Here is a 26,711-nt window from a genome sequence, read left to right on the forward strand (position 1 = left end):
GCCTTTTTGGTTTCTTCACGCTGCCATTTCCATAATATTTCAAGTTTATACTGCAAGCTAACAGGAGGCTGAACAATGAACAGAAGAGCTTGAAAAACTATGTGTTGGCATATTTGATTTAATTGAAAATTAACTCATTCTGCTCTCTTACAGGCATTTGGAAATGCAAAAACAGCACATAACAATAACTCCAGTCGTTTTGGAAAGTTTATTCAAGTCAACTATTTAGAGAACGGTATTGTCCGAGGGTAAGTACAGTATAAGGATCTGCTGGGGTTAATCTCTGTGCTTTTAGGAATTGGTGAAGACCGATATATGTATATAAAATGCTGCTTTGTCGAGACTCTTCATGTGAGAGTAGCTTGCTGCTGTGGAGTTTTCAAGACTGTCTAACTGAGCTTTGTGGAATAATCAGGTGATGCATAATATTCTTACTTTGCCGTACAATCAGGCCAGGTTAAGAATTTGCTGCTGGATCTTTACCTTCATGCTAAATGCAGGCTTCTTTCATAACACCCATTGTCCTCTCCAGTTTGCAAGTAAAACCAGAAGATCTGAATTTATAAAAGGAATTGGAGAGAAGTGAAATACATTTGAGGAAGCCATTTTAAAGAAAAAAATTAAACACCAGTTATAGAGATAAAGACGACTATAAAATTATTATTTTACTTGTCATTGTGTGCTTCTATCTGAAGGTCAAACAGAATATTCTATACCTACATTTACTTTTTTAATATGATAGTCACAGCTGAGTCTTAGAATTCTATTTATATTTTTCATGCTGTAGTAGATGCTATAATGTCATATTACTGTACTCCCTCAATATTAATCCAAGGTCATGCTTTGCTGCTTGTTAGCAGCGAGCACTTTCACTTCAAGTGAAGAATTTTGTACGGAAATATATGTGCAGATATTTGTGTAGTTAGCTGTCTAACATCATGCCATAAAATCATTTCTTTCAGATCTTGCTTTGTAAAATGTATCTTAAATTTTTAACACTTTTATGTGCAATACTTGCAGCATGTCCACATGTTGTCAAGATGTACCTGTCCCAGTTTGGGTACAATGCCATAATACATAATATTGGTGTGGAATTCTGCCTGAAGCTGAAGCTTGCTGCCCTGTGGAGTGTCACTAGCTATCCCTGACTTTTGTGCTGCAGTGTGTCTTTCCTTTGGGTCATCTTAGTGTTTGCCATTTACAAAATAAGAATAACATAAATGACTGTGAACCCTGTACCAGTTTGCTTCAAGTGTTATTCTGAACGAAATTGGCATCTTTTCAGCTGCAGTTGCACTAGCTCAGGAGATGGGTACAATTTGAATACATTTGGTTTGTCTTCAACCTGAGAAAAAACTGCTCAGCCTTTGGCCTCGTTCATTGTATCCCATGTCAAGGAGTTTAGATCATCATTCAGGACGTTACTTTGTCAAACTGTAAGGGTCTTTTTGTCTGTCTGGCTTCCATTTTAGGCTGACATATACTGTCACAAAGGTCTAGCTAATTTGTTAGATTGAGAAGCAGACAATTATCCAGTATATTTTTGGGTCTTGTAGTCCTTGCATTCCTCGTCAGATAACTGTTAATCTCAGAGTAGATAACATGTTGTTAGCATTCTACATATCTTGTTTCTGCTTACATTTTGTCATCAGCACTTTTCTAGCTTCACTTGCTTTTTTTCCAGTTATGTCTACTAAAACCAAGCACTGAAGATACATGTGTTTTAGGTATTTCTCTTTGTTCCAATTACAATATAGTGCATACTGAAATTTTATTTTAGATTTAAGACAGTGGCTAAGCTATTCTCTTGTATATTTTAGTGCAGATTTCATTATTTAACTCTCTTGGCAGTTGCTGTTGGATGTTTTGTGAGGCCTTTTCTTTGCCCTCATGCTTTTTTCATTCTTTGTGGCTCTTTAGGGCTGTTGTTGAAAAATACCTGCTTGAAAAATCTCGTCTGGTTTCTCAAGAAAAAGATGAAAGGTGAGAGATTAATACCATTTACTAACACAGTTATAATCAGTGGAAGAGTTTGAGCATCTAAAGTATATAGAATAAAAGAAAAATCATTATATTTTCATAAAAGAGAAATTTATTGACTTTGTAGGAACTACCATGTCTTTTATTATTTGCTACTTGGAGTCAATGAGGAAGAGCGTAAAGAATTTCACCTCAAGCAACCTGAAGATTATTTCTACCTCAATCAGGTAATCTGTGACAGGAATTTACCAGTGCATTGAGAAGTGTTTTTCTATTGTGTTAAAGACGAAAGGAAGCACAACAGATTATCTTTGTTTTCTTGTGATGTCTGGGCTTCGTTTGTTGCCTTTAATCATGGATCTCTCTTCACAGCATAACTTGAAAATTGAAGATGGGGAAGATCTCCGACATGACTTTGAAAGATTAAAACAAGCCATGGAGATGGTTGGCTTCCTTTCAGCAACAAAAAAACAGTAAGTGGAATCTTTTAAGCTTTTGTTAGATAGCTATTTAATGTTCATGAATTGCACTAAACTGTATTTGTGTCGGGATCACATTTAGTCTTGTAGCAAGCAAGGAGAGCTGAGTATCTGAGGCCTTATAGACAGTCTTGAAGTAGAAGTAGGTCTGCTAACCTGTTAGAGCTCATAAAAAAAATTCTCATAAAATTCAATTTTTCTTCCTTAGGATTTTTTCAGTACTTTCAGCTATTCTTTATCTGGGCAACGTTACGTACAAGAAGAAAGCTACAGGTCGTGATGAAGGGTTGGAAGTAGGACCTCCTGAAGTGCTGGACATTCTTTCACAGCTTTTGAAAGTAGAGTATTTCTCTTTAGCTCTAATATGTGATACACCTTTTTGTCATGCTCTACCTCAGTATTTTCCTTGAATGTCTTGTTGCCTAATTTGCTATATCTAGATCTGATTTATGCTACTTTGACAACATTTATCTTATGGGACGGGGAAATGGATAAAATTAGTGAAATTATTGAGGTTAGGGATGGAATATAGCCCATGGCATGGAAATAGAATTTGTTTACTCACTGATAATATTGCTGACCAGGAATAAATTTAGTGGAGATGTGTTCTTTGCCATCATAGGGAAACATCTGAATGAATCTAAGCTGAGAATAATTTAAAGAAGTTGAAGAACCCGTAGAGCTATTGATGAATGTTGTCAAAGAGCTTGGGCTTCTCTGAGGAAAATGTATGTCCACTGTTGCTATCAAATTATACTCATTGGGCAGTTTGAGGGTGACAGTAACTCTTGTTCTTGTTTGTTTTGAAGGTTAAACGAGAAATTCTTGTAGAAGTGCTAACAAAAAGAAAAACTGTGACTGCTAATGATAAGCTTATTTTGCCATATAGTCTCAACGAGGTGAGTAAAAGAACACTAGCAGAATAATTTTTAAAAACTGAAACTTACTTTTTGGGGCTAATATGGTACGCTTTCACATTTAGTGAGGGATGTTTGGAAAGTTAGAAGTTAACATTAAAGGAAAATTTTGTTTTTATTTTGTCTCTGCCGAGACTAACTTTTGAGTGACAATGATCTGAAACAGAAAAGCTTTTTTTAATAAAGTTGTGAACATTGTTTCATCTGCAGGCAATAACAGCTCGGGATTCAATGGCAAAGTCCTTATACAGTGCTCTGTTTGATTGGATTGTTCTGCGAATTAATCATGCACTCCTTAATAAGAAGGACATGGAGGAATCTGTTACAGTAAGTTTCTCACAGAAACAAGTCTTTGTGGGCAGTTGTGTATTTAATGCTAACAGACAATGCTATAGATGACATGTTCAGATAGCTGGGCTAAATTTTGATTATTCTGAAGTCCATGGTAAATTTCTGTGGTAATATTTAATCATCTGTTTTCACAATAGACATAACTGTTAAATATTCAAAGTCTAGTAACATGCACTACGGTGCTTTTTGTACTGGTTAGCTGTTGTGGGTTAAGTCACTGTATGACAGATTGCTTATCTAGATTTCCACATCTTCTTTCAGTGTTTGTCCATTGGTGTACTTGATATTTTTGGATTTGAAGACTTTGAAACCAACAGTTTTGAACAGTTCTGTATAAATTATGCAAATGAGCAGCTTCAGTATTATTTCAATCAGCATATTTTCAAATTGGAACAGGTAAGAAATTAGAGTTGCTGAAACAAAACCTTTTTTTTTTTATCAAGTGCTCATATAGTATGCCAATTTTGCCACTATTCTACAAAACCCCATGGCATAATTTTAATAATTGCTTAAACATATTTCTGAAAGTCTTATTTTTTAATTTCATGTTTTACTATTGATTGTTATTGTTTGAAGGTTGTAGCCTTGTTGTATTTAGTGCTCTACATATACTAATGATAGCAGTGTCTTTCTTCAAGAGCTAGCATCTCATTTCTGCTTTGACTGCAAGAAACTAAGATGACATTCAGGCAATCCCAGGCAGAAGTCAGATGAAACTGTAAACTTTGAGATTGGAAGTCTGTAGGTGAGGTGTTTGTTCCAGGGATGCTTTTTGTTATTTGGGTTTCCTTTTACAATGGTAGCTGAGGCGTTTGTTTCAGGTTTTTGTTTTGTTTTAATGGTTGGGAAACAGTTTTTCTTATTTTTGTCAGTTTGTAAATATTTAATAACCAGTCTTTGTTGCTTCTCCCACCTGACTGCATTTAGGGTATACAACTATATGTTGATATTGGAAGTAGTTCTGAAATCCTGATGTTGCTGGCATATGTTGCTTTACTTGTTTGCAGATGATATCATCTTGCAGAGCGCTTTGAGTGCTGCAGGAGCTAACAGATCCTGTTTCTAGACTGAGGTTTGGGGTTTTTTTTTGTTCTAGACTCGGATTTTTTTTTTTCTGGTTTGTGCTGAAGTGTTGTTTGGGGGTCACTTTGATAAAAGAAAGAAGTCATTCTGCAGTATGTGGCATTTTGTCAGCAACATGGAGATAACTTTAAACAAGCATTTTAAAGAGAAGAAAATTAGCAAACATCCAAACTTTGTATGTAAACATGTTGAGGTCCCAGTTTTGTAACTTATGACAGAAGTGGCTATCCAGGCTAACTAGAGTAAATAGTTACATTGTTTCCTTTTTTTTTAATGCCATTTTTCCAAATAAGCTTAATCCTTGAATGACCCGTTTCCTGTATCTCTCGCAGCACGAAGGCCCTCAGGGGGGATCTCTATATCTTTTTAAAGAAAGACGTTTTTGTCTGTAGAAAATGGCATTTCAGTTCTGTAATGTGGCGTGCACACTGAGCAGTCTGTCATTAGTCAGACTGAATTCTACCTACTTAAAAATAATCCATTTCTTAGCATCATCATACAGAACAGTGAGAGGTGCTCTTTGTCTTTTGTTAAACGTAAAACTTGGCTCATTTTCTGTACAATGTCTTTTATAACATTAGTACCTTATTAGTTTTGTGTTTTTTTTTTTTTTCCTGTGGGCATTTACAGCATTAAGAAAAACTGATATTTTGGTTCTATGTCTTAATGGGAAGCTTGTCGTGTCAAGCATTGGATGCACTGTTATTTCAGCAGAAGAGCCTTGTATTCTCTTGTCAGAGAGCTCCACGTTTTCTGGACCTAAGCAATATGCATTGCTTCCTCAGGGAAGTTCTGGTGCTGGTATAGGGCTGAACTGCCTGTTTTGGAACTTCTGTTATCTGGTCTGACAGTGCAATTTGGAAATTCTGGAACTTGATACTAAATATTTGTCATTTCCAGTAATACAAGAACAATGGAAGGAGAAAACTGGGCTTAAATTCCTCTAATCTAGGGTTTTAATGTAGTGATGTAGTTGTAATGTCTAACTCCAAGTTGGTAGACTGCTGATAGCCGGAAAGGCACGGCAAAACATTCTTTTCACTGTTTTGGTTTTTAAATAGTTTTACCCCAAGCATCTGCTCTTGAGTGACTTGCCTAGGTGGACCTTTGATCTGACCCAGTATGCCTGCTGTTCTGTTCTTGTTTATAAGTTTTTTTCTTTATTTTTGTTTCTGCTGCCTGAACTAACAAACTCGACTTGCCATAGCTGTTCAAGGATGTCTTTTAAGCACTTAGACCACAGGACATTGAAGGTCAGGGCACTGTACTGATGAGGGAATTTTCTTGAGCTACACAGGAGGAATATAAGAGTGAAGGGATCACTTGGCACAATATTGACTATACTGATAATGTGGCCTGCATTCACTTAATCAGCAAGAAGCCCACTGGCCTCTTCTATCTTCTGGATGAAGAAAGCAAGTAAGCAACAAACGTCTTCTGAAAAAAATGTGTGGCAGGGAGGAGGGAAGGACTGTGAAAGGGAACAGAAATACAACACTTAAAAAGGAGAGAAATTTTGTGGGAAACAAAGGGTCGTCTTACGAGTATGATCTCCACTGTCATTTGCTTCTGACTCCAATACGGTGGTGATATAAATTAATGCTAAAATTGAACTTTGGCTTAAGCAAAGTTACAAACTTTCACTTTTGTGTTTTACCATGGAATTACAATTGAAATAAAAACGCATGTATGTAAGCCTTTGGAACATTAAGTAGCAAATGTAAATAGTTAATGTGGTCCTCACTAAACTTGGCTGGTGCAGTGGGAGGAAGCACTGATGTACACTTGAAACCTCAGAATATTCTGCTGTGTGTGGAGCTGTTTGGTTTTGGTCCAGAAATTAAGCCCACCTCTAAGAATCAAAGCAGGTGTGTAAGTCTCAATTAAAGTGTAGAAATCTTAGACAATACTTTACACAAGTGTTCTTCGCTCTGTCACCTTGTACCTCAATAAACATACCTGTATTTGAAAAATAGTTGACCTCTTCTTTTATTTTGTATTCCTAGTTTTCCACATGCCACCAACCAAACTCTACTTGCAAAATTCAAACAGCAGCATGAGGAGAACAAGTTTTTTGTTGGAACCCCAGTGATGGAACCTGCTTTTATTATTCGACACTTTGCCGGGAAAGTTAAATACCAGATAAAAGTAGGTGAAAGATCTGATGGCCACACACAAAAACTTCCTTGCCTTCCTGATAGTTTTTGTCGGGGTGTGGAAAATTTCCTGAGAATGAGCTGGATCAGATGCATCCTCAGATGTACTTTTAGATTTTTTTAAAATTTTTTTTTTTTTTTCAGTGATTATGTAGACTGGAGTATAACGCTTACTATAGTGAGAACTACTTGGAATAATTAATTATTCTGAATACTGGTTAATATCTGGGGTCAGAGCTTCCCTGTGAGCTTCTGATTCGATGTGCCTGTTTTGCAGGATTTCAGAGAGAAAAATATGGATTACATGAGACCAGATATTGTTGCTTTACTACGAAGCAGTGACAGTGCTTACGTGCGGGAGCTGATAGGAATGGACCCTGTGGCTGTGTTCCGCTGGGCGGTTCTGCGAGCAGCTATTCGAGCAATGGCTGTCTTTGCAGAAGCTGGACGCCAGAGAGCTCAGAAAACTGCAGGTATGGTATGACAGAATGCTCTGGAAACACCTCTAAATACTGTACATTTGGTTAGTGCTTGCCGACAGAACTAGTTTACGGCAAAACCTTATCACCCAGAGGCAGTCTTGGTTTGCTACTAAGGTCAAAACTGCCTTGTGAAAATGGCTTAACATTCACACACCAAAGAGATGGTCACTCTTTTATCTGAGATCATTCAGACTTCCTCCTCCAATAAGCGCACCATCCCCAGCAGGCTGTGCCAAATTTGAAGTCCTATTTGTAATAAGTTGTGGAAGATATTACCGGTTCTACCGTGCATGCTCATCTTATCCCTGGTTTTAATCTTCTCAGATCTCCCTGAAGTTTAAAATGAGTGTTCAGGGTTAAATACTGATTTTTGAAAAGCTTTTCTGAGTAGCTGCAACTTACTTTCTAGTAGGAGAGAATCTGAGAACCAAAGTGGTCTAGCTTGATAGCTAACATACTAGCCAGAAACCCTTAGATAGATATTTGGCTTGTTACAGTTGGTGGGGGTTGGTTTATTTTTGTCTGTTCTACTCATATCTTTGTCAAAATTCAACTTGTTGATTATTTTGTAACAGGAGTGGTACGTCAAGGACCCAGAGTTCCCCTTGGAGAACTCCAGAGATCAAATACCCCAGTAGAAAAAGTTTATCGGTGAGAAACACATACTTAACCCGTATCAGGGAAAAGACCTGAATTGCATTTTCATATATCAAATGTCAACTAGATCTTTCCACAAGGATAGCAAGTTTTATTTCTTCTGTCTTGTTTATAATTTGTTGGCCTTTTTAATAATATCAAAACAATACTCTAGCTCATTTTACGTAAGACCCAGTGCTCCAAAATGTTGGTGCCGTGGCCTCTGCTCCATTTAATACTGGGTTTTTGACTTCTTAGTCTGTGCTTTGTGTATGTTGCTTTTAGCATTGTGAGTTCCCCTGCAGCCAGTCTGTGTCACTGAAGGATTCCTAGGAGCACTTGTGGTTTTTGCAGCCTTATGACATGATTAGGAGGCAGGGCAAGTCCTACAGAACTGCCTTCACACGTTGCTCTGTATAGGCATATTTGCCTTTCTATGGAGTATTTAGGTTTTATACATGTTCCTTTTGCAGCTGCTCAATGCTTGATTTCTCATTTGATTGTTCTGAGGATTTCGATATAAATGCTTTTGAAGACATCATTTCTTTTTATGAAAATAAAAAGTAAGTAGAAATAGGTCTGCACTTAGAGGCCAGGGAGGCACATTCCTGGACAGACTGACCTTCTGAGCATGCTCTGTGTAAAAGCGAAGCCATGAAGTACACATAAAGAGGTGACTTCATGCTGCTTCATAATTGCTTCATCCTGGACAGTCTCTGTCACTTGCAGCAACTAAGAACTAAAGGTACAATTTGGGTGAAAGGGTTGGTCGTAGCCTAACATACCTGTTTCCTTGTGAAACCTTAAAGAAAAATCTTGGTATTCAAAGATGTTCAGAGGCACCAAGGGAAGCAAACAGCTGTCTGTGATAATGTTGCTGTCTCAGTGAGCAGCTCAGAATGGTGATAGCGTCTAACAGTCAGAAGTGATTCTTACGCTTCTGTTATCTTTGGTTTGTGCCTCTCTGGAGAGTAAAGAAGGTAAGTTCTCTTCCAAGACACAACACTTCACAAGCACGGTGCATGCTTAAAATAATGGAATCTGCCACAAATTAGGGACCATCCCAGGCTTACTTTGAAAAGCTAAACGTGTGAATGAGTTTGAAATAGAACTGAAAAACAAAATTTCATCAAGTATTCCTGTAAGAGATAGCTTTTAACCTTTCTGATGTAAGTCTGCTTAAGCAGCCTCATTTTAATAGTCAAATCTATATCTAAAAATATTTATTGCCTGATTATAAAGGAGCTTATATCTATCTGAAAAAGCTACTTAGCTTAACAAAAAGGTTCCTTGCCCATGAAGTACATTTTGCTAAATTTCCCTCTGTTTTCTGAATTGGTGGCTTAAGAATTTCCATTAAAAGGTAGAATTAGAGAGTAAGTTTAGTATGAGACCCCGATAATTAAATTTTAGGGCACTGACAGGGTAGAAAGTGCTGACTTGACATCAGAATTGTTCATGCTTAGGAAAAAGTAGTCTGGGATTGACCTGCTACTGTTTGGAGCACACTTGGTGATGGGATCTCTTGGGGTTTTAACTCCTTTTTTTTTTTCTTTTTTTTTTTTTCCCCTCTCTCATGGCTGTGTATCTTTGTTTGCCATCTTTGTTTTGCTGTGAATCATTTTAGAGACATGCATGAGCAAATCATCGCAAGTATAAAAGGACTTCCATGGCAGGGTGATGATCCCTGTAAGCTGCTTCGGTCACTCAGTCGACTTCAACACCGCTCCCACTTCATGTGAGTTCTGGTGCTCTAGGTATTGCTTTGAAAGTGCAACAGTAACCAAGCAGTTATTCTAGTCCATAAAAAAAAAAAAAATCCTTGTCCCAAGTTTGTCTTTTGCAAAGAAGTAAACAAGACGATTGAGAATAAAATAATTCCTTCTAAAAAAATACAAAGGCTATATATAGAGAATGCTTTGTTGCTTCATTGCATTAGCTGAAAGTTAAACCTACTTTTCACGTGAACTTGATTTAAAACCCAAGTATGTACTCCAAGCTTGTTGTTGCAAAACAATGAAATCTCTCACAAGTTATAACTAATGGTTTCCTGAAGTTCAGGATGCTAACGCTGTGTATGTTCCTGGGCTAAGATTCTTTACATGTGCACACCTACGCATGTGTAAGAAAAGCAATCTGTGGTCCATTGTGTAATAAATAAATGTAAACTGGGTGGCACGGAGTTGGAACATGCCTTACATCAGAGTTAACATGCTTAGAATTAGGAAGAGGTGGACTACAGCCTTGTTTGAGGGCTTTCCCTTCCAGCTCACTGTCTCTGTGTGGATAAGAGCTATGCCTGAGGTTTGTGCAGTGCCCCAAGAGGTTTGGGGGATGATCTCAGACATACCAGAATTCCGAAGTGGAGTGTGGGGGCATTTGCTATCCTTCTGTCAGGTACTTTCACAGGGGTTCTGGTGCAAGCAGCAATAGCTTCTCAATAAAGTATTTTTGTTTTATAGTGCTTTAGTATCATGATGAGAGTTTCAATGATTGCACAGTTAGCTAAACAGAATAACTTTCACAAAAATAGCTATGCAACAGTGGAGTTTTTAATGGCTTTAACTTCAGAATGTTTCACTTTTGAAAGCTTCCAATACCTACAGAATTAAAAAAAAAAAAAAAAATCATTCTTTTTGCGAAGCAGTTTGCATTTCTTGCATTGATCACTTGTAAGAGACGTGCATGAACACACTGATGCTGTTGTGCTAATTTTCTTCTATCCTTCTTGCCACAAATTGCACCAACTTATGGCTTGCTGAAATAACAAAAAATCATGTGTATTTTTGTTCTTGAATTATTTTTAATAATCATTTATTATTTTTTAATTATCCTTCAGGAAAAGTAGAGGTATCAAACAAAAGCAGATCATTCCCAAGGTAAAGTTATTCAGTAAATTTAGATTTCTCTTCTTATTTGCTTTTTTCACTGTGAACATTCATTTTGATTGACAGAACTCACTTCAGAAAATCCTGTTTTATAGTGTAGGGAAGTTGTATCATTTATCCTCTAAAACTTCCTTTTTGACAATCTAAAGGATAGATAAAAGTTCACCTTCATAAGAATTGCTGAACAGGAACAAATTGTGAGTTGGCATCTGTTTAATTAGACTAGAGATGCCATAAATACATAAAGCCATTTGTAATCAAGTCATGGAGGCAAACACAGTGATTCTGTAATTCCCCGTGTTCACCTCACACTCTTGGGATGGGGCAATGGGAAAGTTTCACTCTTAAGAAGATGCTTTGGCCCAAAAATAGAAATAAGCATGAAGTGTAATATTGAATGTGGATTTGCACTTTGTTGATTATGAAAACTTTCTTCTAGAACTTGCTGGATTCCAAATCTCTGAAGCTCATAGTAAGCATGACTCTGCATGATCGAACTACAAAATCCCTCTTGCACTTGCACAAAAAGAAGAAACCCCCAAGCATAAGTGCACAGTTCCAGGTAGGTGGCTGATGTGGTGGCACACACCTCTGGGTGCAGCCTGACCTCAGGGGAACAGACCTTCCTGGGCTGATCTTGAAAAACAAAAGTGGATTTTATTCTTGGCGTTTGTCTGAAGTAGGGTTGACTAAACTTGATTAGTCAAGTTAGATTATGTTTGAAGTTAGATTACTTTTAAAGTCTACCCTTTTGCTATGAAATGTGTTAGTTTTCTGTACTTGTGTGCAGCTCTAGTGCTACTGTTACAGCATATGCAAACTCCACTTTTAATTCTTGAGAAAAAAATAAAAATAAAAACAAGGGTCTGCTGTACAGTATGGGATGAAATAGGATTTTGCATAGCCGTCAGCTCTGAAACAACCTTATTTCCGAGGAAGAAACTGTACTGCTGTCAAATGCAACTCAAAATGCCGATATCTGAAGAAGAAAAATATTTCCAAATATGTCATTTCAGACTTCACTTAATAAGTTATTGGAGACACTGGGTAAAGCTGAGCCGTTCTTCATCCGCTGCATCCGCTCCAACGCTGAGAAGGTAGGACTGCCTCGAGAGCTGAGCTGAGCTGAGCTGACTGATTGAAGTCTTCTAGCCCTGTAATGTGGCTCTTTCAGTTTGTTCAGTGTCATTCTGTAGGAAGGTGAAAGGTAACTAAGGTGTAAAAACAGAATGTGTTTTCTCTGCTGGACAGAAATAGGAGTCTTCAGGCATTTACTAGCTGTAGACTGCTGATTTTTTTTTTCAGGAAGAGATGCTTTTTGATGAAAACTTGGTGCTTCAGCAGTTAAGATACACTGGCATGCTGGAAACTGTGCGAATCAGAAGATCTGGGTACAGTGCTAAATATACATTCCAGGTATGTAAGGAACTGAAAGTGGATTATTTTTTTCAAAAATATCTGCCCTTCTTGGAAAAAAACAGACATTGCCTCAGAGTCTTTTGTGTCTTTTTCCATATGAAACTTATAACTACTTGGGACGACTGTAAAAATTCATTGTCGTCTTGACAGAACCTGCATGGTAACAAGTTGTAGTCTAATATGTGAGTCATATACCAGTAAGTTGTTCTACTTGTTGTATGAACAGTGTCTCCATATGTGAGTGAGTTTTCTGTAAAATACTCTGTGTGTGTAGCTTTATAGATCATGTGTACGTGATCTTTACCATTAACTGGAGGCTGAAGGAAGCCTGCGTTTTAGAGAGTGGAAAAAACCAGCTCAATTCGGAGTGAGAAATAAGTACTTTCAAACCTTTAATTAGATTTCTAAAATGAAGCTAAAACTCTGAACTTGTGAATTGCCTTCTAACTTTGATCTCTTTCTGTCTCTGCTTTTTACAGGAATTCATAGACCAGTTTCAGGTGTTATTGCCCAAAAATGCCAAAGCCTCTAAGGAGGACATTTGTGTTTATTTGAATAAACTAAAACTGGATGAAAACTACTATCAAATAGGGAAGACCAAGGTCTGTGAAACTTTTCCATAAGCCAGTAAGAAATACTGATGCACACTGCAAAATTTAATGCACTTCATGTACAGGTGTTACTCTTTTCTGCATTTTGTATTTAAATTAGTTATTTTAACTCTTGCAAATATTGACACAGATGCTGGTAGTTGCTTCTTTGTTTTTGATGCCAACCTGCCTTCTTGCAATGGAGTACAATTCTGTATTTTATACGGATAGTACTTTTGGGAGATTGTTGCTATTGGCATTTGTCAAACAGGTCAGTGTTTTCATTTTAGAAAGGTTCTATGATTTGAAGGCTGTAAGTACAGTTGTATGTTTTTAGAATCCAAACACTGAGATTTAGTAAATCAAAAGGACTCTACTGTTTGGGTGAACTGTCAGCTGATAAGGTTTGGTTCAGTAATAAGTATTACCATTGTCATTTTTTTTTAAGCTTGTGGAGATACCTCCTGTGGGGACTGAAAGGCTCCTATTAACTGTTTATTGATGAACTTTTCTTTGACTGAGCAGGTTTTCATGAAAGAGGCTGAACGGCAGATACTACAGGATACACTACACAAAGAAGTGATCAGGAAAATCATTCTCCTTCAGAGCTGGCTCAGGATGGTTTTAGAAAGGAGACGTTTTCTCAGAACACGGCAGGCAGCCATTGTTTTACAGGTACCTGAGAATTACCAGTCGTCTTTTCCTAACAAATAAACCTCTCAAATAACACTCCACCTTCAAGTACCCCTCTCTTACTTTAGAAATCTTTCTCCGTAGGCTTGCTGGCGCTCCCGCTCGGTTAGGATGGCACTGCAGAGGAACAATGCTGCCATTTATATTCAGTCAGCATGGCGAAGATACAGGGAGAGAAAATGCTACCTTCTGCAGAAGAGGAGAATTTGTCTTCTGCAAGCCATGGTCAGAGGGCATCTACAGCGTAAGAGGTAAAGGAAAGAGGAGTGATACGATATGAAAACGTGCATTTTAACCACTTAGCTACTTGGCTTCACCTGCCAAGCTCAGTTTCTGTGTGATATGTTGCCTTAGTAAACAACTTAATGATAGTTATTACCACAGAATTGCAGAATCATCTGGGCTGGAAAAGCCCTTGAAGCTCCTCCAGCCCAACCATGAACCTCACCCTGACCCTTCCCAACCCCACCAGATCCCTCAGCGCTCGGTCAGCCCGACTCTTCAGCCCCTCCAGGGATCCTGGGGACTCCCCCCCTGCCCTGGGCAGCCCATTCCAACGCCCAACAGCCCCTTCTGCACAGAAATCCTTCCTCAGAGCCAGCCTGACCCTGCCCTGGGCAGCTTGAGGCCATTCCCTCGGGGCCTGGCGCTGGCTCCTTGGCTCCAGAGACTCATCCCCCCTCTCTGCCCCCTCCTGGCAGGGAGTTGCAGAGGGCCAGGAGGTCTCCCCTCGGCCTCCTCTGCTCCAGACTGAACCCCCCCAGTTCCCCCAGCCGCTCCCCAGCAGACCTGTGCTCCAGACCCTGCCCCAGCTCCGTTGCCCTTCTCTGGCCACGCTCGAGTCATTCAATGGCCTTTTTGGGGTGAGGGGCCCAACACTGAACCCAGTAATTGAGGTGCAGCCATGCAGTCGATATCAAATGGCTGGTGGTGTGTGGATACTGGTTATGCACTTAGTACTTAAGCCTTATTCAGCTGAGCTGCACCAACCCACACCAGTCCTAATAAGCCAGACCTCTGTGCAGTCACACTGGGACTGTTAAGTGTATTTGTACTTTGTGTCTGTATTGCTCTTTAGGCTGTATTTAAGCAGTTGGGTACTTTTCTTGACTGCTGGGCATTAAATATTTGTGTTTTCATCTTACAAATTCTTAACAGATTTCAGAAAATGGTTATAGAAAAGCAGAAAGCTGAAGAAAAGCTGAGAGAACTGCAGGAAGATCGTATCAAGACTGATATGAGCAAGGACGAGCACAGTGAAGTAGCAACGGATCAGTTGGCTGTGAAACCTGAGTCAGAGCTGGATCAAGCTGTTGGGGCTGGAGATCAAACTCCAAATGAGCAAGCCAAAAACCTGAGCTCCTCTGAAAAAGCCACGTTACCCCAGAAAAACATGACAGAGAGCACTGAGAAAGTAACAAACAGTAGGGAGAAACGTGAATCTCGCCGGCAGAGGGGGCTGGAACATAACGAGTTACAGAATAAGCATGTCCTGCTTTCCTTCGAAGGACCGTCTTTACTGGGCCATGAGGAACAAACCTCTTCTGAAGAGGCCCTGGAAACTGTTTCAGTGCCAGAGAAATCCACAGCACAAGATACTGTCCTTCAAGGAAGCAGCGAGGGAGAGAAAAGTCCAAGTGAAGAAAAAGCTCTTTCAGACACGCCACCATCAAGTGATTTGAAAGAAAGTGGTTCTATTCCTGAGCAACCCCCTGTATCACAAGTAGATGATAAGGCACTTGACAGAACAAAAACACAAGGGAATCAAAATAACCAGATAAAAGGCAGCCAAAGCTTTAACTGCCCTGAAAGACCGACAGATCTTGCACTGAATCTTCATAATACGCTCTCTGCTACTGGGAGCTTTCAAACTCCAGCTGAAAGCTGGGCGGATAAAAGCAAGCGTCTTGTTCAGAAGGCACCCAAAGACCTGGATAGTCCCACTTCTTCCCCAATCCAGAGATATGTGGATGACCCAGGGAAGTTAAAGTACAAGAGAGAGAAGTGGAAAGGAAAGAGACAATCTGATGCTGGTCAGAATGATATGCTGAGTCAATCCTTGGATGAAAGAACACGTGCTGATAAGTCTCCTCAGGATCAGCTAGAGTAAGGGCAGCTTCCTAATTATTTTGACTTTTCCAGAAAACAGATATCTTTAAAAATAGATGGAGAACTCCTGAGAGCCTGTACATCTGGCCGTGTTAGGGGAGAAAATAGAGCTATGAACAACAGCTGCTTGTTCTTGGCTCCTAGTCCTGCAGTTGAATGTGTAGGTTTTCAGAAGCTAACTAAAGATACAAAGCCTGCCTTGCTGAATTAAAATGGAGAGTCAGGGCTTTAGTTGAAGTAGTATCTGGAGTTTATTTTCACGTGTCTACTGTCCATTAAAAACAAGGTTTTGGTGACCTGCAGTTTGCAAGCATCGTACCTCTGATATGGCAGGAAATCCAACATACCTATTTTTTTTTACTTCTCCGGTACATTTTACATTTAAAAGTGAGTTGCAAGAGTTGATCAGGTTTCTCTCTCAGATATAACATTAATATGTGGGTTATTTAAAAGGTGGTAAATATTAAGAGACTACAGGCTTCTGTAAAATATATATTCTGAAACTAATCTTGTAACATTGCAGAAAGAAGGGGAGTTCATCTTCATTAAGTGATCTCTCAACACTGGCCCAGTCTGTTGCCATGAATCAGGTACTGATGCTATTGTGCATATTTATACCTAATTATCCTTGTTTATAAATATTAAAGATTTGTGAATAAGTGGCTATAGCGTGTTCCATATGCTTGTGTTTTTCAGGTTGATTTCTTGGCTTGATATCAATGTCAAAAAATTTCATTAGCAAATATTATACAACAATTTGAAAACTTGATTTTTGATAAATTCAGCCTTGACCAATGCATTAAATATACTTTGATCTTCTATTAGTAAGCTGATATCTATTGGATAAAGTGTCTTGTCTTGAAGTAAACCTTTTTTCACCATTCTAGTTTTTTAAAAAACAGTTAAATAATTTATTTTGCTCGATATGTAGTTTTTTGACTCATTCTCTCTAATGTAGCAATCACCAGATACAATAGAAGAAGAAAAAGGCAACAAGAAATATCCTGTGCAAAAGAAGCCCAGTGACCTCTTACCTACCTCGGATGCAGTTGTTTCCATGCAGCCAGCAAGTCAGCAAATAGATGCCAAGTATGTATTTTGTGTGTGGCTGGCCTGCTTTTAAGAAAATGAAAAAAAGGAGATTTTTCCCCTGGTACTTGAATTGGGCATCTTGAGACGTGCTGATGTCAGCTACACGAGTGGCTGTGTTGCTGCTTCGTGTTGATGTGAGCATGATATCTGACCCCGTCGAGGAACAGATTCTCTGCTTCTTGCGTAACACTTGTCTTTGAACTGGTTCTTTTTAACTCAAGAACCACCATACAATCAGATTCAAAGGTTCATCCAGACTGAAAATAAGACACCAAAAGAAAAGTTCAAGAACCTGGCAAGCATGTAATGCTCTTTCCCTGGCCTGCTCCTCCAGCTTCTGGTGTTCTGCACCTCGGGGCCTTCCTGAGCCAGAAACCATGTTTTGATACGTGACGTGTTGTCTGTCTGTGTGTTGAAGGTAGTGCTCTGATCTAGTAAACAGCAGAATGTCTAGATATGCTTTATCTGTCTTTTTTCTGCTGCTCAGTTTTTCTGCAGGTTGGACTTTAGAGGAAATAAGCACAATAGAGGTTAATCCTATTGTGGGTGTTAGCTGTACTGTTAAAAGAGCCTTTTCTTGTAGGAGAGCCAGCTTCCATTACTAATGTGACAAACTTGTCTCTGCTTTTATGTTCAGGTCTGCTTTTAAAAGTCCTTTGCGTAGACTTTTGGGGAAAAAGCCAGACAAGAAAATTTCAAAGGAGAGTCCTGATGTGATTGAGGAAGGAGATGGCCTCTCCCTTGTATCTTGTGTGCTCTTTCCAGAAACAGGAGGAACCCAGAAAGTTTCAGAGGGTGAGTTTCTATGACTTAATCCTCAGCTTGTTAACATCCATCTTTTCTGTAATGTTTTGCATGGAAACAAATACTGCAGAATTCAGTCATCCTGCTTTAATATACAAATTAATTTCTTTCCCAGCTTCTTCTGGACAGCCAAGTCGCCTGCAGGCAGGGGAGCGCCATGTGAAAGAGAGCAGTAAAACAAAGAAGAACCGTACTATAAAGATCAGCAAGATCTCAAGTGTGTCTCAGAATTGGCGAGCTTCCATGGTTCGTGAGATTGCAAATGCCAATGAACTGAAACATCTTGATGAGTTCCTCCTAAACAAGGTAAAAGGCACTCAGCTGATAAAATTCAGGTCTGTGTTCACTGTTTGTGTGGAATTTTAAAGACTACTTTTCCAGGTCCAAGTTTATATTATGATTTATAGCAAAGGGGAATTGATTTGATGGCTTGACTGACTTAGGTCTGTATTAAGGCCCTTCCTATTCCCTTCTCTAAGTCTCTGAATGCTTCATGTTACATTAAATACTGGTGGCATTCGTGTGAGCTCTTCGTTTGTTTACAAAGAAGTGGGCAGCAAGAGTTGTAAGGAGATGGAGTTCTCTAGAGCCTACCTACCTGACTCTCCTATTTGGTAGCATCATCACAATGCATTAAGAATGTTGCTTTAAATAATTGGAATGGTCGTAGAGGACTAAGCCCAGTGACTGAAGCTTAACACTGGTTGAATGTTCTTGTTTTAATGAGACTTGATGCAGATGTATTCGCCTTCTAGATCAATGACTTGCGCTCCCAGAAGTCTGGTGTTGAATGTTTGTTCTTTGAAGCCACAGAGAAGTTTAGAGGAAACATCAAGACCATGTACTCTGCTCCTGTAAGTAGTAAGTCTCAATAAAGTGAAAAGTTGGTAGGTAATAAATGAATTCAGTGTGCAGTTTAAATGCTTGGCCTACAGCTCTTTAACAAAGCAATTCTTAGCATAGAATTCAAAGCTGAAAGTTAGACTTGAAACAGAACATTTTACAGTTCTGCTGTAATCTTAAGCAGACCGTTTTGTTTCCCTTTTCTCATTGGCTCAGACATAACTTATTTTTAGGAATGGATGGATTTTGCTCTCTTCAGCCTCTTAATGTTGCTGTGTTTAAACACCGGAGAGAGATGCCAACAGCTTTTCCAATATTCTTCTGACGCTGCCTTGTCTCAGCCAAGTGCCCTTCTACAGTGTAGTGGGGAAGTGAGCTAACTGTTTCTGTCGTGGGCTGTTATCTTTTACTCTAACCATGAGCATTCTTTCTCACCTCTGAACTTAAACACATAAAAATATGAAACTGTCTCAACAGTATCCAAAAAGACTTGTCTTCTGAATATTTTTTTTCTCTAGAATGGGCAAATCCATGTTGGCTACAAAGATCTGGTGGAAAATTACCAGCTTCTAGTTACAAATCTGGCCAAAAAAAGAGAAGAGAAAGAAGTCAAACTGGTTTTAAATCTCTTCCAATCCCTTCTGGATGAATTCATCAGAGGATATACAAAAAAAGAGGAATCTGAGCAGCCCAAGGTATAAAACTTACTCTGTTACTGGCTTGTTGGGATGATTAAACAATTTCACTCTCCTAGGATAAAGAACCTGTGTTTCCTCAGAAACCTTTTCCGTATCATTCTCAATTATTTGGGAAACACCTTCCATACACAAATCACGTGTATAACAGACTCCAAAAGCTGATACACCTTTTTGGAGTTGTTCATTATTTAAGTTAATATTTTCAGAATCTTACAAGTGTTTGCACACTTTCTTCAGTGAAAACTTAGGAGTTCTCTGAAGGTTTTAGAGATGGAATTGCTTTGTCATCAGGCAGTGAGCCCAGTTGATTTTTAGGAAGTTTGACAGCGTGAGCTCAAACAACTCCTACCAAGCTGAAGCTGCAGAAGAGTGTCTCAAATGTCTGGAGGTGAAGTAGTCTGGGAAACTGAATAGGAAAAAAAGGGGAATGGAATGTCTGAATTTCAAAGGCTAATGCCAGTTCTGTATTCCACTGCAGCAAACCAAAGCCCAGAAGAAGAAACGAAAACAAGATCGTGCAGTAAGTTTTTTTTTTTTGTTTGTTTGGTTGGGGTTTTTTTCAGTAATCTAAGTCCTCAGCTGCACTCACAGAACACAGAGAAAAACACTCCTGGAAGAACTTGAGTTTGTACTGAAGTTCTGTTTTGGTTTGCATGCTCAATCACTTCTAAAGATGTGACACAATATAAAACTCTCTTCCATAAATCAAAGATCTTGCTTATGCAGTGATAGGTGGTGCTCTAGCATTTTCTTGCTTGTCCATAACATCTTTTAGAACCTAATGGCTTTCTCAATCACGGGACTGTTTCAAGGAAAACTACTACTAAATAGTAATAACAAACTGTAGCTAACGTATTGCACTGATGAACTTTAACCAAGGCAGCGAGTCAATTATGAAATGATCCCACAAACCCAACTGCCTTAACATAGGGTGAAATTAGGTTTCAAAGTCAAAGCTGTCAGCTGTAATTGTAAAATCAAAGTGGAAAATATAAGATATTTTAGTAAAAATAATAATAAGAATAATAATAATAAAGGCAAAAAAATCCATTAGTTTCTTCCTGTCTCCCACCAGATTGAAGAACACAATGGCCATGTATTCACAAACTACCAAGTGAGCATACGGCAGTCGTGTGAGCACTGCTCATCCTACATCTGGCCCATGGAGAAGGCCTGTCTCTGCAGTGGTAAGTGAAAACACCTCATTCTTGCCACTTGGGTTAAACATACGTGCAGATTGCTTGTAACTTTGGCTGGTACAGATGGTGCTTAGTGAACGCTACACGCAGGTGTTACAGTAAGTGGATAGGACAAGATGCTTAGCATTTTCGTGTGATTTGGAATGTTTGTAACAATTGCTTCTCTCTCTAGTTTGCAAGTTAACTTGCCACAAGAAATGCATGTCAAAAATCCAGAGCAGCTGTACGTCCTGTGGAAAAAAGGTAAGAACTGTAGATCGGGGATGTGGTACTGTGATACCATAAGTGATGCATGCAAAATATTGCTGCTTTTTCTCAGCAAATGAACAGTGGATGTCCAGGCACTGAATAAAAATTGCTTAACAGTTCTTTTCTCTGTCTGCATATAGTCAGAGTCAGGCCCTGCAGTTGCAGAAAGAGAACATTCTTCTAAAAGGTGATACTTGAGCTAATTTGGGAACTCTTCCTTTAGAGCATGTGTGCTGTGTTGGACAAACTGTTACAGAAATCCTTCAGTGTGTACCATAAAGTTTCTTTATTGCTGCAGCTCAGGAAATCTGTCTTACGATTAAAGGCTTGCAGAAAGCTACAATAAAACACTCTGCTTTTGTTTCTGGAAGCATAAGCTAACTGTAGCATGAAACAGTGGAATTTTCTAGCTTGGGAACAGGTATTCACAGTGCTTGACCTGTATCAATTCCAGAATGAGCAGGATGCAGAACCACGTCATTTTGGAGTGTGTGTGAGTTCCCTGACCAGTGAGAGAAATTCAGTCCCCATTGTCATGGAGAAGTTGCTAGAGTATGTGGAGATGCACGGCCTCTACACAGAAGGCATTTACAGGAAATCAGGATCAGCAAATCGTATGAAGGAGCTGAAACAGTTGCTGCAAGCAGGTCAGGCAATGTCGTCCACCCTTTTGACTTCCTTGCATGATATCAGTTTTCCCTAAAATTCTCTTCTATCTGAAAGTATCTGCCACTTTTAGTGTTTCAAAAAAAAGCTATTTGGTGGACAAGCAAGCTATATTATTTCTGTTGGCTGGAAAAAGCTGCTTAGTACTTGTAAGTGACTATCAGCAGATTTTATTTTTTTTTCTCCTGAATTGCCACTTCGACTCTGTGAGCAGGAGATCTGAGTGTTTCTAATCTTCTTTGGGGTCCCATCGTGTACATCAAAGCAATGAATTGCTCAAAATAAAACACTTCTTTTCAGATCCAAACTCTGTGAAACTGGAGAATTACCCTATTCACACTATCACGGGCATCCTTAAGCAATGGCTGCGGGAATTACCAGATCCACTAATGACATCTGCACAGTACAATGATTTTCTCCGAGCTGTAGGTAGGTTTTAGAAATGTTCAAACTACAACAAACAGTTGGTAAATGAAATGACAGTGTGACTTTGAGAAATTTAATCTCTGTCTGTTGCAGACAGTTTGAGATAACATCACTAAGTGCTTGGTGGCTTTCCGCAAGCATTGCACAGCAGTTATGATCTTGTGCTTTCTCCCCTTGTGCAGAACTACCAGAAAAACAGGAGCAACTCTGTGCCATTTACAGTGTTCTTGAACAGCTTCCTCAAGCAAATCATAATACCTTGGAGCGACTCATCTTCCATCTGGTCAAGTAATGAGTTTAATGACTTCATTTGGAGAGAAACTCCCTGTGACTTTTCCTGAGTCCCTCTTGGAAGTTTTCTGAAATCCTAAACCCCTTGAGTGTCAGTGTAGGGATTGCTGCTGGTTTAGAAATGAAAGGATTGAAGGTGATAGTTGTGCTTAAAGACAGACGCATGCTTACTTCTACCATCTGGTGTGTTTGTATCACATCAGTAAGAACAGGTAGATGTGAAAGGCTTGGTGAGTCACCTGAACTCCAGGATTTCACACAGTGAACTGAGCGTGGTAGCACACTCAGTAGGGACTGCATAAGGATTGTAAAAGCTTGCACATGTGCTAGTCTTGGGAGCAGGGATAAATGGGGCTGGTAAAGGGGCTGCTCTTATCCAAGGAACTTGAGAATCTTCCAAGTGGCCCTCTGAACACAGGGAAAAGGGGATTTTTAAAGAGGAGGCACTGAATCACCAGACGTACTTTGAGAGGCTACCAAACTAGCTTAACCTGGGTGGCTTCCTCTTCCTTTTTCTGATGCATGAAACTTTGTCTACTTAGCACGTGTGAAACAATTTTAAAACTTCTTTGAACTGTTGTACATTAGTAGTCCCCTAGAGGCCTCCTTATCATGTTATTTGGAAACTCTGGCAAAGTTTAATCAGATTCTAGAAAGGTGAGCTTAAAAAAATCTTTTTTTTTTTTTTTTGTTTTGAACGTTGAATTTCAGAGTGGCTTTGATAGAAGATGTCAACCGTATGTCACCCAATGCCTTGGCCATTGTTTTTGCTCCGTGCCTCTTGCGTTGTCCTGATACCTCTGACCCTTTAACCAGCATGAAGGATGTCTCAAAAACAACCATGTAAGTCTTAGTAGTCTGCTGCAATGTAGTACTTTTTTGAAATATGATGGAAGGCCAGTACTACTGCCTGCATTTGTTACAACCTTATTCATATCAAGCTGAGAAACTGAGGGTTAAGAGTTGCTCAGTTCTGGCTCTGCCAGTTTACATGCCCTCCTCTGAGTCCTTCCACCTGTCTCAAGTTTATAAAGCATGAAGTAGGATGACTTAAATCTTAAATATCACATTTGTATTTTACATCAAGATAATATTTTGGTGGGATTGTACACTAATAGATATTTTGCTGAAATACAGGCCAAACTAAACAGTAGGATATCGACTTAAACTGTCTCCTGCATACTTGGGAACCCCTGATAATTTCTTCTGCATTGTTCCTTGAATTAAAGAAGGTTCTGTCCCTGATCCTCTGTTCTCCTGACCCTCCAGCAGCTCTGACTCTCTGAACATCCCTCACCATCCTTGCTCTGTGGCTGGTCTTGCATCTGCCTCCAATGAAAACAGAGTTTGAAAAATGATAGCTTTTTGTAACTTTTTACTGACCCATGGGGCTGTAGAGGTGAAAAGGGTGGTTGCAGGCTCATTATTATCTACCAGCCTGTGCCAGCACAGGGAAGACAGGTAGAAGAAGCCCTGAGTAGTCATGGTTAATGTCTGTTTGCTCACTGTTGTGTACAGTCAGCGCGAGAGGCTCTGGTGAGGCTAGGAAGATGATGTGCCGCTCACAGCCCGTCCTGTTTGGCTCACTGTGTTGGACTCTTCACCCCATTACCGTGCAGCACTACCTCTTCTGGGGGTGCACTGGGACATCGTGGCTACGTGCCAGCCACGTGTGCATGTGGCCAACATTCCCGAGCCAGGGTCTCAGCCCATCACGGTGGTCCCCAGAGCTTTGATAGTACGAGGCTGCTCAATAAACTCTTGCTCTTTTGTCCAGGTGTGTAGAGATGCTCATAAAAGAACAAATAAGGAAGTACAAGATAAAAATGGATGAAATAAATCAGCTGGAAGCTGCTGAGAGCATTGCTTTTCGACGACTCTCCTTGCTTCAGCAGAATACAGTAAGTGTTGAGATAAACCACAGAACCACACCATCCAGCACAAAGCATCCACCAATTTCTTGGGATGTGCTACTTATTTATCCCATCCAGTAAGTCAAAGATCAATTGCAAGATAAGAAGAAAAGGGATTTGGGCTTGTCCAAAGCTGTAGATAGGAACTAAATATACAGCCGCACCGGAGTCTGTTTGACAAATGAAAGGTGCAGGGGTGGGAATCTGCTCTTGTAGTGGACAAAATCTATTCCCATATAACTCAACCAGTGAAACTAAGATTGCTGAGTCTCTTACCTGGCAAAGCAGTTCCTTCGCTTCAGAAATGGATGTTGGACAAAAATATACTGCGTTCTATAAGGGCGGATACACTTTTTCTTTTGTTTTTATTGTACTGATTAAAACAAGCCAAACTCTGTCTGATCAGAAGCTGCATATAGTGAATTTGGTCTTCGTTTCTCTCTAGCTCTGGCCTGTAAAACTTGGGTTTTCTTCCCCTTATGAGGGGATGCTGGTATGTACACTGCCCGTGTCAAAGAATGCATGTTGGTTTTTTTTCTTTATGGTACTATTGCATGACTAAAATACTTACTAAATGTATTGTACTTGGTTTTAAATTCTCTTTTGAACAATCAAGACTGCATGTATTGGTGCAACTTTCTCCCCAAACTGCATGCAGGGCTGCTGACCTGTTCTGTCATGACTCTGGTGTTTTACACACATTCTGAATGTAGCTTGTATTGGATGTAGTAATATTTATAAATGACTAAAACTAAGGCTGGCAAATCAAATTACTATGCTTCAAAAAAGGTAACAAAACTCCAGAAATCAGGTGAATAGAAACATTACTATTTTTGAAACATTTCTGTGGATAACTAACAGCTCCTCATCAGTTCCATCAGCTTTTCATTTGGCCTACTCATTTGTCTTACACCTCACGACTAGTAGACAGTCAAGACTTGTATAGCTGCTTATGACTGAGAAGTGTTACACACAAATTTATCTTGCAGAGTAAAAGCTCACAGGTGAAAGGAAATGACAGTGGCAACTCAGAACTGGACTCATTGCATGAAGAAGAAGAAGTTTCTGAAGCCGATAACCGAGAAAAGGAGATTCTCATTGATCGCATACAGTCAATAAAAGAAGAAAAGTAAGTCACCCTTTATCTCTGTAGGTCATGCCCTCAGCTGTTGGAGGTGCAGTACCTCCAGTACAATGATCTAGCAGATTTTGTTCTGTAGGCCTTTATGAAGGTGAAAAGGAAAATACAAAGGACTAGCTGACAGAAAATACCATGAGAATTAATATGTAATGACTACACGCAGGAAGGATTTTATCTGAATATGAGCTGCATAAAGTTGCTCATATCGGAGACATTGTCTTTCTAGAGTGCTACAATCTCTGTTTTGATATAGGGAAGATATAACTTACCGGTTACCTGAGCTTGATCAGCGAGGCTCTGATGAGGAAAATGTAGACTCTGAGACCTCAGCAAGCACAGAGAGCCTGCTTGAAGAGAGAACAGGACGGATGGATACCGAAGGTCAGTATTAAGGTAGTGTGTATTTTTTTTTATTCTACAACTTCCACTGCATACAGCCAGGTGACCAGATGTTATCTCGTCACAGTTGCTTGTATCAAGTTACATTTTTATGCATGCTTTCAGTATCTAAGTGTCTTGTTTCTTTAAAGCAATTATTGGATTACACTGCCGTGCTCAGAGCTTCAGTATGCCTGCCAAAGACATTTGCAAAGTGCCTTCTCTTTTGCAAACCTCTTCACGTTCTTCCTCTGCATCCCTGGCTTCAAGACACAGATCATCTTTAACGCTGCCCAAGACTAGAATGCCCCGTCGAACTCCAGTGATGCCAACAGCAAATATAAAACTTCCTCCTGGGATTTTCAAATGTACAGAATCCCAGGACAGGATTTCAGCTAACGAAGAGTCTCACGTAACAGTGAGACGAAGGGAGCAGCCAGCAAGGCGAACTGATAAAATCCACTCTGTATACATTGCACAAGGGTCTGCAACGGCCCACGCTCAGGAACTCTTGGATGAACACGAACCAACAGCAAAAGTAAAACGGAGGTTTTCAGACCCTTACTCTCACATTCCCTGTATAGAGAAGTGAAATACTTAAGCTGTGTGGACTTTTTTTGAAGTTGACTGCAGCTTTGGCTTTAACCCTTTAACGTCTGTGAACTTGTTCATGTCCTTTTAAGTGGCTGCTGGGAAGACAGCCTGCAAATGAACAGTACTGTAAGGGTTAAGCAAGGTTGCTTAAAACAAATATTCTTCACTTTAAATTAAAACCCTGCAAAGAAAGTAGAACACAAAACTTACATTGAGTAAAAGACATGGGTTGAGTGTACAGGATTAAAAAACGTCCCCTGATTCTGCTGCCATGCGTTTTTCCATTTGCCTTAGAATGGACTCTGATGGGACCAACAGTGAGTCTGGGTCAATGTGTGTTGCCTTAAGGTTTTTTTTATGTTTTTATGACGACTTTGTGTGGTTTACAGAACTGTTAATGTTGTAATAGCCTTAACTGAGACCAAAATATAAAAACGTTTATTAATACATTGCACTTTTTAAAAATACATGTGTTTATCAATGTTTGTCTTGTCTAATGAACCATTTATTCTGAAGAAAGCCTTTAACCGGAATCACCTGTCTTTGGCAGTACTTCATCCAGCCCGGGGAAAGCTCTCTGCGCAGAGGAGGTGTGAACAGCAAGCGCTGGGCTGTCACCTCGGAGCATTTTTGG

At 39.5% G+C, this 26,711-nt stretch overlaps 1 protein-coding gene across 3 annotated transcripts in view; it reads left to right on the plus strand.

The window, feature by feature from the left end:
- MYO9B (myosin IXB) overlaps window positions 1-26,562 on the plus strand; it is a 44,908-nt gene extending 18,346 nt beyond the window's left edge. Inside the window, exons 3-42 of one of the 3 annotated variants that reach the window (XM_074927923.1) lie at window positions 154-248; window positions 1,921-1,983; window positions 2,108-2,207; window positions 2,353-2,453; window positions 2,668-2,797; window positions 3,269-3,358; window positions 3,587-3,703; window positions 3,989-4,123; window positions 6,108-6,229; window positions 6,817-6,958; window positions 7,244-7,439; window positions 8,024-8,099; window positions 8,558-8,647; window positions 9,712-9,822; window positions 10,924-10,963; window positions 11,412-11,534; window positions 11,989-12,069; window positions 12,278-12,388; window positions 12,871-12,993; window positions 13,507-13,656; window positions 13,759-13,925; window positions 14,833-15,780; window positions 16,307-16,373; window positions 16,742-16,872; window positions 17,513-17,670; window positions 17,795-17,985; window positions 18,435-18,533; window positions 19,041-19,217; window positions 19,699-19,740; window positions 20,296-20,407; window positions 20,592-20,662; window positions 21,123-21,315; window positions 21,635-21,763; window positions 21,943-22,048; window positions 22,763-22,894; window positions 23,829-23,952; window positions 24,410-24,457; window positions 24,954-25,093; window positions 25,359-25,486; window positions 25,636-26,562. In XM_074927923.1, the coding sequence (XP_074784024.1) occupies window positions 154-248; window positions 1,921-1,983; window positions 2,108-2,207; window positions 2,353-2,453; window positions 2,668-2,797; window positions 3,269-3,358; window positions 3,587-3,703; window positions 3,989-4,123; window positions 6,108-6,229; window positions 6,817-6,958; window positions 7,244-7,439; window positions 8,024-8,099; window positions 8,558-8,647; window positions 9,712-9,822; window positions 10,924-10,963; window positions 11,412-11,534; window positions 11,989-12,069; window positions 12,278-12,388; window positions 12,871-12,993; window positions 13,507-13,656; window positions 13,759-13,925; window positions 14,833-15,780; window positions 16,307-16,373; window positions 16,742-16,872; window positions 17,513-17,670; window positions 17,795-17,985; window positions 18,435-18,533; window positions 19,041-19,217; window positions 19,699-19,740; window positions 20,296-20,407; window positions 20,592-20,662; window positions 21,123-21,315; window positions 21,635-21,763; window positions 21,943-22,048; window positions 22,763-22,894; window positions 23,829-23,952; window positions 24,410-24,457; window positions 24,954-25,093; window positions 25,359-25,486; window positions 25,636-26,075 (5,799 nt within the window). In that variant the 3' untranslated portion in view covers window positions 26,076-26,562. Of the gene's footprint in view, window positions 1-153; window positions 249-1,920; window positions 1,984-2,107; window positions 2,208-2,352; window positions 2,454-2,667; window positions 2,798-3,268; window positions 3,359-3,586; window positions 3,704-3,988; window positions 4,124-6,107; window positions 6,230-6,816; window positions 6,959-7,243; window positions 7,440-8,023; window positions 8,100-8,557; window positions 8,648-9,711; window positions 9,823-10,923; window positions 10,964-11,411; window positions 11,535-11,988; window positions 12,070-12,277; window positions 12,389-12,870; window positions 12,994-13,506; window positions 13,657-13,758; window positions 13,926-14,832; window positions 15,781-16,306; window positions 16,374-16,741; window positions 16,873-17,512; window positions 17,671-17,794; window positions 17,986-18,434; window positions 18,534-19,040; window positions 19,218-19,698; window positions 19,741-20,295; window positions 20,408-20,591; window positions 20,663-21,122; window positions 21,316-21,634; window positions 21,764-21,942; window positions 22,049-22,762; window positions 22,895-23,828; window positions 23,953-24,409; window positions 24,458-24,953; window positions 25,094-25,358; window positions 25,499-25,635 lie in introns of all 3 variants that reach the window. The other 2 variants (XM_074927924.1, XM_074927925.1) reach the window with 2 other exon arrangements.
- The last annotated feature ends 149 nt before the right edge of the window (window positions 26,563-26,711 follow it).

This window comes from Athene noctua, chromosome 27, assembly GCF_965140245.1.
Source record: "Athene noctua chromosome 27, bAthNoc1.hap1.1, whole genome shotgun sequence".
NCBI classification, from domain to species: domain Eukaryota; kingdom Metazoa; phylum Chordata; class Aves; order Strigiformes; family Strigidae; genus Athene; species Athene noctua.